The following is a 19,256-nucleotide window of genomic DNA, read 5'->3' on the forward strand; positions in this document are numbered from 1 at the left end:
TCCACAGTTTGGCTATCGTGGCCATTGCTGCTAGAAACATCGGGGTGCATGTGTCCCGGCGTTTCATTGCATTTGTATCTTTGGGGTAAATCCCCAACAGTGCAATTGCTGGGTCGTAGGGCAGGTATATTTTTAACTCTTTGAGGAACCTCCACACAGTTTTCCAGAGTGGCTGCACCAGTTCACATTCCCACCAACAGTGTAAGAGGGTTCCCTTTTCTCCGCATCCTCTCCAACATTTGTTGTTTCCTGCCTTGTTAATTTTCCCCATTCTCACTGGTGTGAGGTGGTATCTCATTGTAGTTTTCATTTGTATTTCCCTGATGGCAAGTGATGCAGAGCATTTTCTCATATGCATGTTGGCCATGTCTATGTCTTCCTCTGTGAGATTTCTGTTCATGTCTTTTGCCCATTTCATGATTGGATTGTTTGTTTCTTTGGTGTTGAGTTTAATAAGTTCTTTATAGATCTTGGAAACTAGCCCTTTATCTGATACGTCATTTGCAAATATATTCTCCCATTCTGTAGGTTGTCTTTGAGTTTTGTTGACTGTATCCTTTGCTGTGCAAAAGCTTCTTATCTTGATGAAGTCCCAATAGTTCATTTTTGCTTTTGTTTCTTTTGCCTTCGTGGATGTATCTTGCAAGAAGTTACTATGGCCGAGTTCAAAAAGGGTGTTGCCTGTGTTCTTCTCTAGGATTTTGATGGAATCTTGTCTCACATTTAGATCTTTCATCCATTTTGAGTTTATCTTTGTGTATGGTGAAAGAGAGTGGTCTAGTTTCATTCTTCTGCATGTGGATGTCCAATTTTCCCAGCACCATTTATTGAAGAGACTGTCTTTCTTCCAATGGATAGTCTTTCCTCCTTTATCGAATATTAGTTGCCCATAAAGTTCAGGGTCCGCTTCTGGATTCTCTATTCTGTTCCACTGATCTATGTGTCTGTTTTTGTGCCAGTACCACACTGTCTTGATGACCACAGCTTTGTAGTACAACTTGAAATCTGGCATTGTGATGCCCCCAGATATGGTTTTCTTTTTTAAAATTCCCCTGGCTATTCGGGGTCTTTTCTGATTCCACACAAATCTTAAAATAATTTGTTCTAACTCTCTGAAGAAAGTCCATGGTATTTTGATAGGGATTGCATTAAACGTGTATATTGCCCTGGGTAACATTGACATTTTCACAATATTAATTCTGCCAATCCATGAGCATGGAATATTTTTCCATCTCTTTGTGTCTTCCTCAATTTCTTTCAGAAGTGTTCTATAGTTTTGAGGGTATAGATCCTTTACATCTTTGGTGAGGTTTATTCCTAGGTATCTTATGCTTTTGGGTGCAATTGTAAATGGGATTGACTCCTTAATTTCTCTTTCTTCAGTCTCATTGTTAGTGTATAGAAACGCCACTGATTTCTGGGCATTGATTTTGTATCCTGCCACGCTACCAAATTGCTGTATGAGTTCTAGCAATCTTGGGGTGGAGACTTTTGGGTTTTCTATGTAGAGTATCATGTCATCGGCGAAGAGGGAGAGTTTGACTTCTTCTTTGCCAATTTGAATGCCTTTAATGTCTTTTTGTTGTCTGATTGCTGAGGCTAGGACTTCCAGTACTATGTTGACTAGCAGTGGTGAGAGTGGACATCCCTGTCTTGTTCCTGATCTTAGGGGAAAGGCTCCCAGTGCTTCCCCATTGAGAATGATATTTGCTGTGGGCTTTTCGTAGATGGCTTTTAAGATGTCGAGGAATGTTCCCTCTATCCCTACACTCTGAAGAGTTTTGATCAAGAATGGATGCTGTATTTTGTCAAATGCTTTCTCTGCATCCAATGAGAGGATCATATGGTTCTTGGTTTTTCTCTTGCTGATATGATGAATCACATTGATTGTTTTACGGGTGTTGAACCAGCCTTGTGTCCCAGGGATAAATCCTACTTGGTCATGGTGAATAATTTTCTTAATGTACTGTTGGATCCTATTGGCCAGTATCTTGTTGAGAATTTTTGCATCCATGTTCATCAGGGATATTGGTCTGTAATTCTCCTTTTTGGCGGGGTCTTTGTCTGGCTTTGGAATTAAGGTGATGCTGGCTTCATAGAACGAATTTGGAAGTACTCCATCTCTTTCTATCTTTCCAAACAGCTTTAGGAGAATAGGTATGATTTCTTCTTTAAACGTTTGATAAAATTCTCCTGGGAAGCCATCTGGCCCTGGACTCTTGTGTCTTGGGAGGTTTTTGATGACTGCTTCAATTTCCTCCCTGGTTATTGGCCTGTTCAGGTTTTCTATTTCTTCCTGTTCCAGTTTTGGTAGTTTGTGGCTTTCCAGGAATGCGTCCATTTCTTCTAGATTGCTTAATTTATTGGCGTATAGCTGTTCATAATATGTTTTTAAAATCGTTTGTATTTCCTTGGTGTTGGTAGTGATCTCTCCTTTCTCATTCATGATTTTATTAATTTGAGTCTTCTCTCTCTTCTTTTTAATAAGGCTGGCTAATGGTTTATCTATCTTATTAATTCTTTCAAAGAACCAACTCCTGGTTCTGTTGATCTGTTCCACAGTTCTTCTGGTCTCGATTTCGTTGAGTTCTGCTCGAATCTTTATTAACTCCCTTCTTCTCTTGGGTGTAGGATCTATTTGCTGTTTTTTCTCTAGCTCCTTTATGTGTAAGGTTAGCTTTTGTATTTTAGTTCTTTCCAGTTTTTGAATGGATGCTTGTATTGCCATGTATTTCCCCCTTAGGACTGCTTTTGCTGCATCCCAAAGATTTTGAACGGTTGTATCTTCATTCTCATTAGTTTCCATGAATCTTTTTAATTCTTCCTTAATTTCCTGGTTGACCCTTTTATCTTTTAGCAGGATGGTCCTTAACCTCCATGTGTTTGAGGTCCTTCCAAACTTCTTGTTGTGATTTAGTTCTAATTTCAAGGCATTATGGTCCGAGAATATGCAGGGGACAATCCCAATCTTTTGGTATCGGTTCAGACCCGATTTGTGACCCAATATGTGGTCTATTCTGGAGAAAGTTCCATGTGCGCTTGAGAAGAATGTGTATTCGGTTGAGTTTGGATGTAAAGTTCTGTAGATATCTGTGAAATCCATCTGGTCCAGTGTATCATTTAAAGCTCTCGTTTCTTTGGAGATGTTTTGCTTAGAAGACCTATCGAGTATAGAAAGAGCTAGATTGAAGTCACCAAGTATAAGTGTATTATTATCTAAGTATTTCTTCACTTTGGTTAATAATTGATTTATATATTTGGCAGCTCCCACATTCGGAGCATATATATTGAGGATTGTTAAGTCCTCTTGTTGAATAGATCCTTTAAGTATGATATAGTGTCCCTCTTCATCTCTCACTACAGTCTTTGGGGTAAATTTTAGTTTATCTGATATAAGGATGGCTACCCCTGCTTTCTTTTGAGGACCATTCGAATGGTAAATGGTTCTCCAACCTTTTATTTTCAGGCTGTAGGTGTCCTTCTGTCTAAAATGAGTCTCTTGTAGACAGCAAATAGATGGGTCCTGCTTTTTTATCCAGTCTGAAACCCTGCGCCTTTTGATGGGGTCATTAAGCCCGTTCACATTCAGAGTTACTATTGAGAGATATGAGTTTAGTGTCATCATGATATCTATTCAGTCTTTGTTTTTGTGGACTGTTCCACTGAACTTCTTCTTAAAGGGGAATTTTAAGAGTCCCCCTTAAAATTTCTTGCAGAGCTGGTTTGGAGGTCACATATTCTTTTAGTTGCTGCCTGTCTTGGAAGCTCTTTATCTCTCCTTCCATTTTGAATGAGAGCCTTGCTGGATAAAGTATTCTTGGTTGCATGTTCTTCTCATTTAGGACCCTGAATATATCCTGCCAGCCCTTTCTGGCCTGCCAGGTCTCTGTGGAGAGGTCTGCTGTTACCCTAATACTCCTCCCCATAAAAGTCAGGGATTTCTTGTCTCTTGCTGCTTTAAGGATCTTCTCCTTATCTTTGGAATTTGCAAGCTTCACAATTAAATGTCGAGGTGTTGAACGGTTTTTATTGATTTTAGGGGGGGATCTCTCTATTTCCTGGATCTGAATGCCTGTTTCCCTTCCCAGATTAGGAAAGTTTTCAGCTAGAATTTGTTCAAATACATATTCTGGCCCTCTGTCCCTTTCGGCGCCCTCGGGAACCCCAATTAAACGTAGGTTTTTCTTCCTCAGGCTGTCGTTTATTTCCCTTAATCTATCTTCATGGTCTTTTAATTGTTTGTCTCTTTTTTCCTCAGTTTCCCTCTTTGCTATCAACTTGTCTTCTAGGTCACTCACTCGTTCTTCCACCTCGTTAACCCTCGTCGTTAGGACTTCTAGTTTGGATTGCATCTCATTCAATTGATTTTTAATTTCTGCCTGATTAGCTCTAAATTCTGCAGTCATGAAGTCTCTTGAGTCCTTTATACTTTTTTCTAGAGCCACCAGTAGCTGTATAATAGTGCTTCTGAATTGGCTTTCTGACATTGAATTGTAATCCAGATTTTGTAACTCTGTGGGAGAGAGGACTGTTTCTGATTCTTTCTTTTGAGGTGAGGTTTTCCTTCTAGTCATTTTGCTCAGTGCAGAGTGGCCAAAAGCAAATTGTATTGGGAAAAAGAGAAAAAGAGAGGAGAGAAAGAAGGAAAGAAAAGAGAAAGAGAAAAAAAAGGGAAGAAAAGAAAAAAAAAAGGGGAAAAAAAAGAAGAAAAAGAGAAAGAAAAAGAAAGGAGAAAAAAAGGGGGTGGGGGAAGGAAACAAATCAAAAAGCAAAACAAAACAAAAACAAAAACAAAAACAAAAACAAAAAAAAAAAAGAACCACAGGGGAGTATCTTCTGATTCTGTGTTCTTTAAGTCCCTTGGCTTCTCCTGGAAGTTGTCAGTCTAGCTGATCTTCTGGGGGAGGGGCCTGTTGTGCTGATTTTCAGGTGTTAGCAGTTGGGGGAGCTGCTGTGCCCCTGCCTGGTGCAGGGCTCAGTGGGGGTTGTTTACCCCGTGAGGCCGCAGGAGGAACAGCCCCAGTGGCGGGGCAGCTCTGGAAACCTGGATTCAGCTCCGGAGCTCTCCGTCTGCAGGGCCTGGAGGCTCCGGGGCGGGGCCGCTGATCTGCTCAGCTCGGGGCAGGAGCGTCCTTGCTGTCCTGGGCCCTCCCGGTCTCTGCCTGTCCCGGAGGAGGCGGGATCCTGGGCTGTGTCCCGGCGCCCTGTGCTCCGGAGCCTGCGCTGGTGGATTCGCGCTCCCGGGCCGCGCAGCCCCCTCCGCGGAGCCGCCGCCCGAGCCCCTCCGAGCTGCTCCTGGAACCGCGCAGCCCCCTCCGCACGGAGCCTCTTCCTCTGCCCGAGCCCCTCCGAGCTGCTCCCGGGGCCGCGCAGCCCCCTCCACGGAGCCGCCCCCGAGCCCCTCCGAGCTGCTCCGGTCCCGCCGTGCGCGCTGCAGCCCTTAGGGAGCTCGGCGCACTCTCCTGGGCGCGCAGTTGCTCTGTTACTGTCCCCGGGAGCCCGAGGGCATCCCTGCCCTCCTGGGTCCTGCTCCAACTCCCCGAGAGCCCCTTTCCGCCCGGGAAGGTTGGTGCAGCTCCTGCTCCTCCGGGACGGGGCTCTCCTGTCCTGGGGACACTCGCCCCGGCCTCAGCCCGGCTCCTCGCGGGGCCCCTCCCCGTTGGAGGCCTTTGTTTCTTTATTTCTTTTTCCCCGTCTTCCTACCTTGATAGAAGCGCGAACTCTTCTCACTGTTGCATTCCAGCTGGTCTCTCTTTAAATCTCAGGCCGAATTCATAGATTTTCAGGATAATTTGAAGGTTTTCTAGGTAGTTTGGTGGAGACAGGTGATTTGGGGACCCTACTCTTCCGCCATCTTGCTCCTCCCCCTGTGTTTTCATTTTTATATACATTTTATTTCTTCTTTTATTTCCTGGTTGACCCATTCATTGTTTAGTGGTATGTTACTTGATCTCCATATATTTATGCTCTTTCCATAGTTTTTCTTGTAGTTTCATAGCATTGTGATCAGAAATGATTGCATGGTATTTCTTTGATATTCTTGGATTTCTTGAGGTTTGTTTTGTGACCTATTCTGGATAATGTTCCTTGTGCACTTGAAAATAATGTCTATTCTACTGTTTTAGAATGGCATGTTCTGAATATATCTGTTAAGTCCTTCTATTCCAGTTTGTCATTCAAAACCATTGTTTCTTGTTGATCTTCTGTTCAGATGATCTGTCGATTGCTATAAAAGGGGTGTTAAAGTCCCCTACCATTATTGTATTATTATCAATTAGCTCCCTTATGTTTGTTATTAATTTTTTTATGTATATGGGTGCTCTCATATTGGGTGCATTAATATTTACAATTGTTTTATGTTCTTGTTGGATTTTCCTCTTTATTATTATGTAGTGTCCTTTTTTGTCTTTTGTTCAAGTGTTTGTTTTAATATCTAGTTTATCCAACATAAATATTGCTACTACAGCTTTCTTTTGACATCCATTTGCATGATAGATATTCCTTAGTCCCCTCACTTTCAATATGCAGTTGTCTTTAAATCTAAATTGAGTCTATGCTGGTAGGCAGCATATAAATGGGTCTTGTTTATTTATCCATTCTGTCACCTTATTTTTTTTACTGGGGCATTTAATCCATTTATATTCAAAACAATCATTAATAGATATGTGTTCGTTGTCATTTTATTATTTATTATGTGGTTATTTCTGAAGGTTTTCTCTGATCCTTTCTTTTCTCTCTTCCATGTTTTGCTGGATTTCTTTAGTGGTGTATTTGGATTTCTTTCTCTCTGCTCTTTGCATATTTATTAGTTTCTTCAGTGTATGGGTACCATTAAGTTTGTATATAACCATTTCTGCATATAGCAGTTTGTATGAAGCTGTTGGTTATTTAAATTTGAACTCATTCTTTACTCGTTTCACCATCTTTGAGGTAAATTTTGTCACATTTTGCATCCATTCTTTTGTGAGTTCCTTGACTTCTTTTTTACAGAAGTATTCATTTTTATTGCTTTTGTGTTGCCTACTTTCAGACAGTCACTTGTAGTGCCATACTGTGTAGTCTTCTGTTCCCCAAGGCCTGGCACATCTTGAAGTGTCTCTGATGTGTTTTGCATGTGCATTGCTGTTTTATCTCGGCTGCTTTATCCTTCAGGCCAATAGTTTCAGAGGCTCTCTTTGCCTGTTGTGGGAAAATATTTGGCCTCTGGGATGAATGTGGCATTTTAACTAAGTGTACTCTGGTCTGCTTGTGAAATGAGAGTTGTCATCACCATGCCTGGATCCTAGGCTCTGCAAATCTCCTGAGTTGGGGGACAGGGTATGAGCAAGAATTTGTGCCTGTCTTCTAGGGAAGGGGGCCTACAGTGCTGGGACTGAAGCAGGAAAGACTGAGAGGGGACATTTTCTGGAGCATGGGGCCTTGGTTTAGACTAGTTAAGCAGTGAGCATTTGTGCTGGGCTTGTTCTTGTAGGTTGCCCTGTGCTTATGCTGAAGAGTAGGTGTGGGAAATGGCTCCAGCCAGTTCCCTTTGTTACCAGAGGGTCTCTTCCATGAACACTGCCTTTGTGGGATGTACTTCAAAATGAGCAAATATCCTTCCTAGTGTTCAGTAAAGTTTCCCTCTTTTCTTCATACTCTTCCCTTACTTCTCTCAACTCCCTATATATTCTGTGCATGAGAAGAAAAAACAGTCACTGTTTCCATGCTCTATTTCCATGAGTTATTTTCCTGCCTTCTTCCCAAGAGCAGTACAATGCCATCCAGACTCTATCCCAGCCAAGCCCACTGACCTTTAAAACCACAGACTTTAAGTTCCATTGGCTGACAGAAGTCACAAAATTCAGTTCCTCTCACTTTCTAAGACAATTGCTATCTGTGCACTCCCTGTGACTTTGTCTGTCTCTCACCCTCCTCCATGACTGTTGCTCCCTCCCCACTTCAGCAACCACAATCTGTTTCTCTCCCAAACCACATCTCCACCCTTCCTACTTTCTTTGATGTGGCCTCTTCTCTACCTTTAGTTGTGGAATTTGTTCTGATAATCTTCAGGTCAATTCCTTGTGTATTTAGAATGATTTGATAATTATCTAGTTGTATCCATGGTACAAGGAGAGCCTAGGGTCTTCCTACTCCACCGCCATCTTCCAACAATCTATATCAAATCTACAAACATTAACAATAATTATTTAACATCATCCAATATCTAGCCAAATTTTCCCAATGATCTCATAAATGTGTCACCATTATCTTCCCTCTTTCTTTATGGTCCCTTTGAATGCAGTCTTATTCCGCTTTCATTGAGGAGCTAGTTAATTCTCCAAAATAGCTCTGCACATGTCATTCCCCTCTTTGAAACAATTATATTTTATCACATAGCCTTTCTTCAAACTCAACTTTCTATCATATTCCAAATATGCAAAAGTAAAGGATAGTTTTATTCTGTGTCAGAGGTGCATTACTAAACATTTCTCATAATTCAAAACTAATTTCTTATAATTCAAAACTAAATTCTCATTTCTCATAATTTAAAACTCTTCTAACTCAAATCTAATCATGATAGAGAATGAGATCTTGTTTTGTCAACTGGCTAAAGTAACACCACTATTTGTAAGACCATTTTCAGGGTCCAGTGTGTTGTTTGGCAATGACATACACAGTTCACAGTATCATAGACCTTTATATTAATGGATTTTTTACGAAATTTTTAATTAGGTTGCAGTTTTGTGAGGTTTTTTTTTCAGACATAAAAAGGATGGTTTATTAGTCATTTCGCAGCAGGTAGCATGAACTTCTTTGCAGTGGTTAGCCTCAGTCCCCAAGTCTCAGGCTAGTGATAAGAAGCACTGCAGATGTATGATATGCGAACAATGGGTTTTGTGTTTTGTGGGTTTTTAAAAACATATATTACCTCTAAATTGATCATTTAATTCATACTTTTTAATTTAAAAGTTGGATATTTCGGCTTTGCATATAGTACAACTGATAATACTGTATCAGTATTCTCTAAGCATATTGTCTGTTGTTATATCTCTGCAGACAGGAATATCTCTTATCCCTTCTCTGCCTGAGAATTCCCATCAACTCTCTAAGATCCATATATAATAGCTCTTCCTCACTGAAACCCTCTCTCTTGTTTAGACAGAATGAATTATTCCCTTTTCTTTTTCTAAAATGCCTTACTTACATGTCTGCTTCATCACTTATTATGGCATGACTTTTAAGCTATTCACATTATTCTATCATTATAATTAGTATGTTAGTATGCACTTCATGAGTAGACACTTACATTTGCCCTCACAGAGCTTAGCATAATACATTTATATTAAGAAAATATTGACTTTAAGTAATCTTGCAGGATTATTATAAAGATTAAATGAAATAATTTGTATCAATTGCCTGATACAGTGCCTGGTACTAGTGTTAAGTAAAGTTTCCCTTCTTTTTTCCTCATACTCCTGCCTCATTTCTCTCAACTCCCTATATATTCTGTTCATAAGAAGAAAATACAGATTTCTTGCTTTCATTGTTCACATGTCTCTTCTTCAGGGTATTGATTATTTTCCACCTTTCATTTATTTACTTATTTAAGGTCACTGGCTCTATTCATATCAGAAATCCTCCAAAGTCAGCAAAAAGAGAGAAGATGACATCTCCACCATTCCCGGATGCCAGTCCTATGGAGAACCCAGCACTCATTGCTGACATCAAGATTGAGCCCCCAGAAGAACTTCTGGCTAATGATTTCAATCTGCCCCAGGTGGAACCAGTTGACCTCTCTTTTCACAAGCCCAAGGCTCCTCTCCAGCCTGCCAGCATGCTGCAAGCTCCAGTACATCCCCCCAAGCCACAGCCTGCTCTCCAGACACTTGTAGTGTCCACTTCAACATCTGACACAAGCATATCAGCAAATACCCCTACTGTTTTGACTCCAGGCTCTATCCTGGCCTCCTCTCAGAGCACTGGTGGCCAGCATATCTTACATGTGATCCATACTATCCCCTCAGTCAGGCTGCCAAATAAATCGGGTGGCCTGAAGACCATCCCAGTAGTGATACAGTCACTGCCCATGGTGTTTACTACTTTGCCTGCAGATGGGGGCCCTGCAGCCATTACAATCCCACTCATTGGAGCAGATGGCAAAAATGCTGGATCAGGTAAGCATCAGTTTGCCTCTTTCCTGGATATTACCTTCCTCCATTTATTCTCTTTTAGGATTATCCTATCTCCTATCTCTTTTCACTCCCTCTATTCTTGCACACAGCTTCAAGAGTAACTATTTATAAATAATGTTTTTATCATGTCTCTTCAGTGCTTAAGAATGTACAGTGATGCTCTTTTGTTTAGTACATGCTTCTCAAATTAGGGTGTACATATTTTCGAGTGAAATACTATGTATCTTCCTGGAACCTGTATGTTGTTTGATAATAAGTAATTTAAAATATTTTATATTTTAAAAATATGATTTTATTAGGGAAAATGTACAATTTGAATAGACTTTTAAGATAAAACACAAATTCCAAAAATAGTTTTAAGCTTATTAAGGTACACACCCTAGGACTTTCTAGGAAAATGTGTTTGTCTATGTCATTAGGAATGCTTTTGTGGAAAACTTGAGAATATTTCTAGTTCTACATATGTAGCCAGCCTTAGCAACTCCCTCTCCCAGTACCATATCTTTTCTCTTCCCTACAGGTAAAATAGTGTTCTTTGAAATATTGCCATCTTCCCTGTGCTCCCTTCAACTTCGCATCTATAACTTTGCATTTTACTTTTTTATTTGCCTGTGTTACAAGTGTATGGGCATTCTTCCCAACTAAATTGTAAATTCCTCAAGGACAAAACTATCTTTTTTTCCCTTTGTGCATCTTCAGAGAACTTAACACAGTGGTAGTTAATAGTTGTCTTGCAACAAATAATTTGATGAACAAACTTGAAAATCTGTACAGGAGAGAGTTCAAATGCTGTAATCTTCCTTATTATTTAATCTTAGAAATAAGTTCAAAATTCAGAAAAGAATAAATTAAGTCCCCTTTTCACCACTATCTCCCAGCCACCCACTTCCTATCATGGAGATGTATCTATTTTAGTTTGTAATTGAAAATGATCAAAGAAAATCATATGGCCTCTGAAGTGGTTCAAAATATTTAGCTTCACCAAAGCTATAGAATTGCAATCAGTTTTGGATGTTGTGCCTTAGGAAGGACATTGGGAAGTTGGAGTATAATCAGAAGAGAAAATCAGGATAGTGAGACATTTCAAACACATGTCAAACAAGGAGCTCATAAATATTTAGCATGAATTAAAAAGACCAAAAAGGAGATATATGGGTGGAAATGACTAAAAATCAGATCTTAGCTCAGTATAGAAAAATAATTTTAATAGTTGTCTGTCTTTGAAATTCAATACATTGTAATCATTCCATCACCAAATGTAGGAGACTGAAAAACTGAGACTCTGTAGTGTTTTTCTGAATAAAAATACCAATCTGCTAGTGGTTAATTGTGGTAATAAGTGTGTTTATAGCAGTCTTGTTTTTGAGATTCCCCTGAAAGGGTTAATTAAAATTTCGGTATCAGTTGTCATATGGGAAGAGAGAGACAAACAAAAAAGGAAATGGGAAAATAAAATTCCCTGAGAATTTGCTGATATCAAGGTAGTGATAGCATCAAGCAATGATTTGATAGGGCTTTGAATTGCTATCATAATATCCATCAGTCAACTAGAGCACTCTAAATAAACAAAATAAATTTTAAACATTTCAATGTAATTTTAAACTAAAACCATTTTAGCCCAATAGTCTCTAAAATGGTATGTTTACACCTCGGTTGGGAGGTGAGGGAGTAAGGAATGTATACAAAACAATAGCACAAGAAGAAAGTGTCAACATTTCTATTCCTGTTCTCTCACCCTTTGCATGTTCCTTTTGTTTTTCATAATGTACACAAAATTTTAGTATGCTAGTACATTTGTAGCATACGTGCACACATACAGAGACACACATACATATTGAGATGTATGCTTAAAACTTTTTAGTGAGTGATACACAATCAGTGTATGGAGGCAAATGTACTAGCCAAATATTCCACACCACCCCCTGCCTTATTGCTACCTTTAAGTTTCTTCTATATAGAAAATTTTAAGCTTTAACTAGATCTAGAAGACTGGTGCCCATTGGGTCAAACTCAAAAACTGAGTTTTGTTAGGGATCTGAAACATCAGTGGTTGATAATAAATATTTGAGGGCTTCTCCCAAAATAGGTTGAAGGGAAGGATGTCAACATGTATCAAGTACCTACTAGCTACTAGGTATGCATTTCATCTCATTGGCTCATTTCCATTTAGGGACACAAAAGCCAAAGGAGATGTTTCCATCTCTGAGGTGAACCTAGGCATTAATCTTCAGACAGCCAGCAAACTATTCAGAAAGTTCAGCTCAACAAATACACATTGAGTCTGACTTTTTGGGAGACCCTTGTTTTAGGGGTTGGAGATAGTTAAATCATACCCAAACCCTATCCTATTTAATTCATTATCCTAGAGAAGCTCTTTCCAGTGAGCTCATTCCAGGAGCATAAGAATGCTCCTTATTATCTTTCTCTCAAAGGAATTTTAGCTATGTTAAAAATTGTAAATGTTCTTTTCTTCCTTCCATACAAATGTACTTCTTTCATCTTTGCTTTTTATCTATTTCTCTATCTTGCTGCTACTTCTTATTGTGTGCCAAACTGGGAATCCTGAGAATGATTGCAGAGGTACATATATTTGTAGCCCACACTGCTCTTTTTCTTTGCTTTTAGTGAAAGTTGACCCCACCTCCATGTCTTCACTGGATATCCCAAGTGACAGTGAGGAGAGTACAATTGAGAGTGGATCTTCGGCTTTACAGGGTATTCAGGGACTGCAGCAAGAGTGAGTACTTTTGTCTTTACTTCGGATCTGTCTGTATATGTGTGTGTGTGTGTGTGTGTGTGTGTGTGTGTCTGGTAAAAGTGGAACAAAGTCTCAGATACAATAGTAAACATTTAAGGATAACAAAATATAGGTAAATTGCCTTCCTGGCAAAGGCATGAGTTTGAATGAACACATGTGCATGGACATGCATGTTATAGCAGAGTTATATACCAATTGTCTAGACCACCAATTTTGCTCTTGAAAAATCTATAAATTTCCCATAAAGTACAGTTGCATATTGTTTCTCTCTGTAAGTTTATAGCACCCTTATCTTCCAATGTTAAGACTAATTAGATAGTTGTCATGCATTTTAAGAACCATGTAATATGAAAAAATACATTTATATAAACACAAAAATGAGTCTTGTTAGAGTGAAATGCTCACACTGGGAACAGAAATCACCCAAGGAAGCATTACCACCTCCTGGAACCTGCACTTACTGAGAATGGCCTACTTGAGGGAATTGCTTGAACTATTTCAATTATTTCTTTTCTTGAAGGCCTACTCTTAAATTGGCATAAATTAAATGCATATATGAAGTGATCCGCTGTATTCAAGTCCATTTATTTAGCTTCCATGGTAAAATCATTTTTTGGTCCTCTCTTTCTTTGCTCAGACCATCAGCAATGACCCAAATGCAGGGAGAAGAGTCTCTTGAGTTGAAGAGAAGACGGATTCACCAATGTGATTTTGCAGGATGCAGCAAAGTGTACACCAAAAGCTCCCACCTGAAAGCCCACCGCAGAATCCATACAGGTCTGCATACTTCCACCTCATCACCAACACACACACACACACACACACACACACACACTCAGAGAGAGAGAGAAAGAGAGAGAGACTGTGAGAGATAGGAAGAGAGGAAAATCTTGAAACAAAGACTGATTCATTTATACTCATGGACACAAGCTTCGTTAATGGATTACCCTTATGTCTTGTTCCTACTCAAGTGTAGCTTTTTAAAAAACCAGCCTAGGAAAACACTAAGTCTTGTGTCTTTCGAATAGGAATTATCCCCATTTAACACTCATGGGTCTTTCTAATCAGGAAGTTATAACACTTATACTAAGATTAAGCATCTAAGACATATACTAAGACTAAGACATCACTCCTTCCCTTGTTACCAGAGCCCCACAGGTTTTACCGAGTATGGAAAAGCACAAAGGCAATTTAAATTAAGTGAAATTAAAGCAGGATTTTGGAGCTAAACATAATCCACCAACCTGTAACACACCTTTGTTCACTAGGGGAAAATGTGCATATTAAAAATAATGTTAAGTAAAGCGAACCTGATGGAGATTCTGCCAACTGAAGGGCACTGCGCCCTCTGAAAGAGAACTGTCATTCAAATTCAACTAATTATTACCAAATTTCCGAAATTTTGAAGAAAACCAAAAATAAATCAAGATTGTGACAGGCACTGAGGGGGGCACTTGATGGGATAAACACTGGGTGTTATACTATATGTTGGCAAATCAAACTCCAATAATAAATATACAAATAAAAGAAAAATCAAAATTTTATGTGAAATGTTCTAGATTTTGAATGTTGGCATATAATTAAAAAATTATTATAGCACCAGGGACTCAAAGAAACCTGTGTATGGGCCAGATGTAGATTGTCAGTCATTAGTTTTTACCCTCTACTTTGGAGACTCCTTCTTCCCCAATCATTCAGCTCAGAATTGAGGCTTGGACACAATGGATAAGGGGCCTTCCTTTCTTGTAAACATGCACTGCATTATATTTGTTGTGTTAGGATTTGTGTAGAAGAAACCAGAATCATAGATGCTGTGCCCTGAAGCTCTGAACAGGTAACCAACTTCCAGGCTGCACGGTCACAACATTCCTGTGACACTTTTCTTATTGATATTTTATTTGCTTCTCCTTCATGTAGAGTGCAGGCTGATTCCGCTTACACACAAATACGTGTGTGTGTGTGTGTGTGTGTATGCATGTATAAATATATATTAAGTAATTAAACTTAAATTTTCAACTTGTAAAAGTAGAATAGTTTACTAGGCTATCATGTATCCTTCACCCAGCATTCATAATTATATCAGTATATAGCCAACTTTGTTTCTTCACATCCTTACTGATTCCCCCACTCTCTGTATTATTTCGGAACAAATTCCAGACATCATATCATCTTAGTCATAAGGAATTTTATAAAAAGGTATAAGATTACTATCACATAAAAATTCCTTGATATTGGTTTTTCTTAATATCAATATCATATTTCTTTTCCTTTTTTAGGTTCAAATTAGTTAACATGTACTATATTATTAGTTTCAGTGGTATAATTTAGTGATTCATCAGTTGTATATAATACCCAATACTCATAACATCAAGTGCCCTACTTAATGCTCTGCTCCCAATTATCCCATCCATCCACTCACTTCCCCTTCAGTAACCCCAGATTTGTTCCCTATAGTTAAAAGTCTCTTATGGCTTACCTCTCTGTTTTTACCTTATTTATTTTTCCTTCCCTTCTCTTATGTTCATTTGTTTTGTTTCCTAAATTCCACATGAGTGAAATCATATGGTATTTGTCTTTCTCTAACTTACATATTTTGCTTACCATAATACAATCTAGTTCAATCCAGATTGTTGCAAATGGCAAGATTATGTTCTTTCTGATGGCTGAGTAATATTCCATTGTATATATATTTATATTACCTCTTCTTTATCCATTCATCTGTCAATGGATGTCTGGGCTCTTTCCATATTTTGGCTATTGTGGGCATTGCTGGTATGAACATTGGGGTGCATGTGCCCCTTCAAATCACTATTTTTGTATGTTTTTGATAAGTAACAAGTAGTACAATTGCTGGGTCATAGGGTATATCTGTTTTTAACATTTTGAGGAACCTCCACACTATTTTGCAGACTGGCTGCATCAGTTTGCTTTCCCAACAACAGTGTAAAAGGGTTCCTCTTTCTCTACATCATTATTGACATCTGTTGTTTCTTGAGTTGTTAATTTTAGCCATTCTGGCTGGTGTGAGGTATTACCTTATTGTAGTTTTGATATGTATTTCCCTGATGATCAGCGACATTGAACATCTTTACTTTTTATTTTTTATTTTATTTTTTAATATTTTATTTATTTATTCACGATAGAGAGAGAGAGAGGCAGGCAAGGGAGAAGCAGGCTCCACGCAGGGAGCCCGATGCGGGACTCGATCCCAGGTCTCCAGGATCGCGCCCTGGGCCAAAGGCAGGCGCCAAACCGCTGCGCCACCCAGGGATCCCTTTATTTCTAATTAAAATTCAATAAGCCAATATACAGTACATCATTAATTTCAGATATAGTGTTCAATAATTTATCAGATGCATTTAACACCAAGTGTTGAGCATCTTTTCATGTTTCTATTAGCCATTCTATTATATGTCTCATTGGAGAAATGTCTGTTCATGTTTTCTTCCATTTTTTTAAAGATTTTATTTATTTATTCATGATAGACACACACACAGAGAGAGAGAGAGAGAGAGAGAGAGAGAGAGAGAGAGAGACAGAGAAGCAGGCTCCATGCAGGAAGCCCGATGTGGGACTTGATCACAGTACTTGGGGATCACACCCTGAGCCAAAGGCAGATGCTCAACCACTGAGCCACCCAGGCGTACCTCTTCTTCCATTTCTTGATTGGATTTTTGTTTCTTGGGTGTTCCATTTCATAAGTTCTTTATATATTTCAGATACCAGCCCTTTATATCATAAGTCGTTTGAAAATATCTTCTCCTATTCCCTAGGTTGCATTTTAGTTGTGTTGATTGTTTCCTTTGGTGTGCAAAAACTTTTTATCCTGGTGAAGTCCCAATAGTTCATGTTTGCTTCCCCCCCCCCCCCTTACCTCTGGAGACGTGTCTAACAAGAACTTGCTGTGGCCAAGGTCAAAGAGGTTGCTGCCTATGTTCTCCTCTAGGGTCTTGATGGATTCCTATCTCAGAATTAGGTCTTTCATTCATTTTGAATTTATTTTTAAGTATGTTGTAATGAAGTAGTCCAGTTCCACTCCTCTGCATGTTGTTGTACAATTTTCCCAACACCGTTTGTTAAAGAGAATGTCTTTATTCCATTGGATAGTCTTTCCTGCTTTGTTGAAGTTTTGTTGTCCATAGAGTCAAGGGTCCATTTCTGGGTTCTCTATTCTGTTCCATGGATCTATGTGTCTGTTTTTGTGTCAGAACCCTACTGTCTTGATGATTATAGCTTTGTAATACAACTTGAAGTCTAAAACTGTGATGCCTCCAGCTTTGGCTCTTTTTCAACATTCCTTTGGCTATTTGGGGTCTTTTCTGGTTCCATACACATTTTAAAATTATTTATTCAAGCTCTGTGAAAAATGCTGGTGTTATTTTTATAGGGATTGCATAGAATGTGTGGATTACCCTGGGTAATATAGACATTTTAACATTATTTGTTTTTCCAATCCATGTACATGGAATATTTTTCCATTTCTTTGTGTCCTCCTCAATTTCTTTCATAAATGATCTATAGTTATCAGAACACAGATTTTTTTTACCTCTTTGGTTAGGTTTATTTCTAGATATCTCATTATTTCTGGCACAATTGTAAATGGGTTCAATTCCTTGATTTCTCTTCCTGATGCCTCATTGTTAATGTATAGAAATGCAGCAACTTCTGTGTATCAAATTTAAATCCTGTGACTTTGCTAAATTCCTGTATCAGTTCCAGCATTTTTTTTTGGTGGAGTGTTTTGAGTTTTCTAAAGAATATCATGTTGTCTGAAAAGAGTTAAAGTTAGACTTCTTCTTTGCTGATTTGGTTTCCTTCTATTTGTTTTTTGTGTCTGATTGGTGAGACTATGACTTCCAGTACTATGTTGAACAACAGTGGTGAGAATAGACATCCCTGTCATATTCCCGACCTTAAGGGAAACGTTGTCAGGTTTTCTCCTTTGAGGATGATATTGGAGTGGTCTCTCATATATGGCCTTTATGTTGAGGTATGTTCTCTATATCACTACTTTGTTCAGGATTTATCAAGTAAGAATGCTATATTTTTTCAAATGCTTTTTCTGCATCTATTGATATGATCATGTGGTTCTTATCCTTTCCTTTATTAATGTGGTGCATCAGGATGGTTGATTCTCAATTGTTGAACCACCTCTAAAGCCACGGAATAAATCCCACTTGGTCGTGGAGAATAATCCTTTTAATGTACTCTTGGATTAGCTAGTATCTTGGTGAGAATTTTGGCATCCATGTTCATCAGGGATATTGGTCTGTAATTCTTCTTTTAGTGGGGTCTTTGTCCAGTTGTGGGATCAAGGTAATGCTGGTCTCACAGAAAGAGTTTGGAAGTTTTCCTCCCATTTATATTTATTGGAAGAGTTTCAGAAAAATAAGTGCTAAATCTTCCTTAAATGTTTGATAGCATTCCCCTGGAAACCATCCAGGCTGGACTCTTGTTTATTGGGAAATTTTTTTAGTACTGATTCTATTTATTTGTTCATTATGGGTCTGCTCAGGTTTTCTATTTCTTCCTGTTTCAGTTTTGATCATTTATATGTTTCTAGGAATTTATCAATTTCTTCCAGATTGCCTAATTTGTTAGCATGTATTTACTCATAATACTCTCTTATAATTGTATTTCTTCAGTGTTGGTTGTGGTCTCTCCTCTTTCACTCATGATTTTATTTATTTGGATCCTTTATCTTTTGTTTTTGATAAGTCTGGCTAGGGCTTTATCAGTTTTTCTAATTCTTTTAAAGAACCAGCTCCTAGTTTTGTTGATCTGTTCTACTGGGGTTTTTTTTTTATTGCTATATCATTGATTTATCTTCTAATCTTTATTATTTCCCTTCTTCTGCTGGATTTAGGCTTAATTTGCTGTTCTTTTTCCAGATCCTTTAGATGTAAGATTAGGTTGTATATTTGAGACTTTTCTTGTTTCTTGAGAATGTCCTATATTCCTATATACTTCCCTCTTAGGATAGGCTTTGCTGCATCCCAAAGGTTTTGAACTGTCATGTTTTCATTTTCATTTGCTTCTATATATTTTTTAATTCTTTAATTTTCCTGGTTTACCTATTTATTCATTAGTAGAATGTTATTTAACCTCCATATATTTGTGGTCTTTCCAAATTTTTTCTTGTGATTGAGTTCAAATTTTAAAGCATTGTGGCCTAAAAATATGCATGTTATAATCTCAGTCTTTTGGTATTGGTCGAGTCCTGATTTGTGAACCAGTATGTGATCTATTCTGAAGAATGCTCCATGTACACTCAAAAAGAATGTGTATTCTGCTGCTTTAGGATGAAATGCTCTGGATATATCTGT

General features: G+C 38.5%; 1 protein-coding gene across 1 annotated transcript in view; it reads left to right on the forward strand.

The window, feature by feature from the left end:
* Nucleotides 1-9,643: 9,643 nt before the first annotated feature.
* The window catches only part of KLF8 (KLF transcription factor 8), a 37,102-nt gene continuing 27,489 nt past the window's right edge, over nucleotides 9,644-19,256 (forward strand). Inside the window, exons 1-3 of the mRNA XM_035712299.2 lie at nucleotides 9,644-10,154; nucleotides 12,798-12,909; nucleotides 13,568-13,707. Of these exons, the coding sequence (XP_035568192.2) occupies nucleotides 9,644-10,154; nucleotides 12,798-12,909; nucleotides 13,568-13,707 (763 nt within the window). The remainder of the gene's footprint in view (nucleotides 10,155-12,797; nucleotides 12,910-13,567; nucleotides 13,708-19,256) is intronic.

Source organism: Canis lupus, chromosome X, assembly GCF_003254725.2.
Source record: "Canis lupus dingo isolate Sandy chromosome X, ASM325472v2, whole genome shotgun sequence".
NCBI lineage: Eukaryota > Metazoa > Chordata > Mammalia > Carnivora > Canidae > Canis > Canis lupus.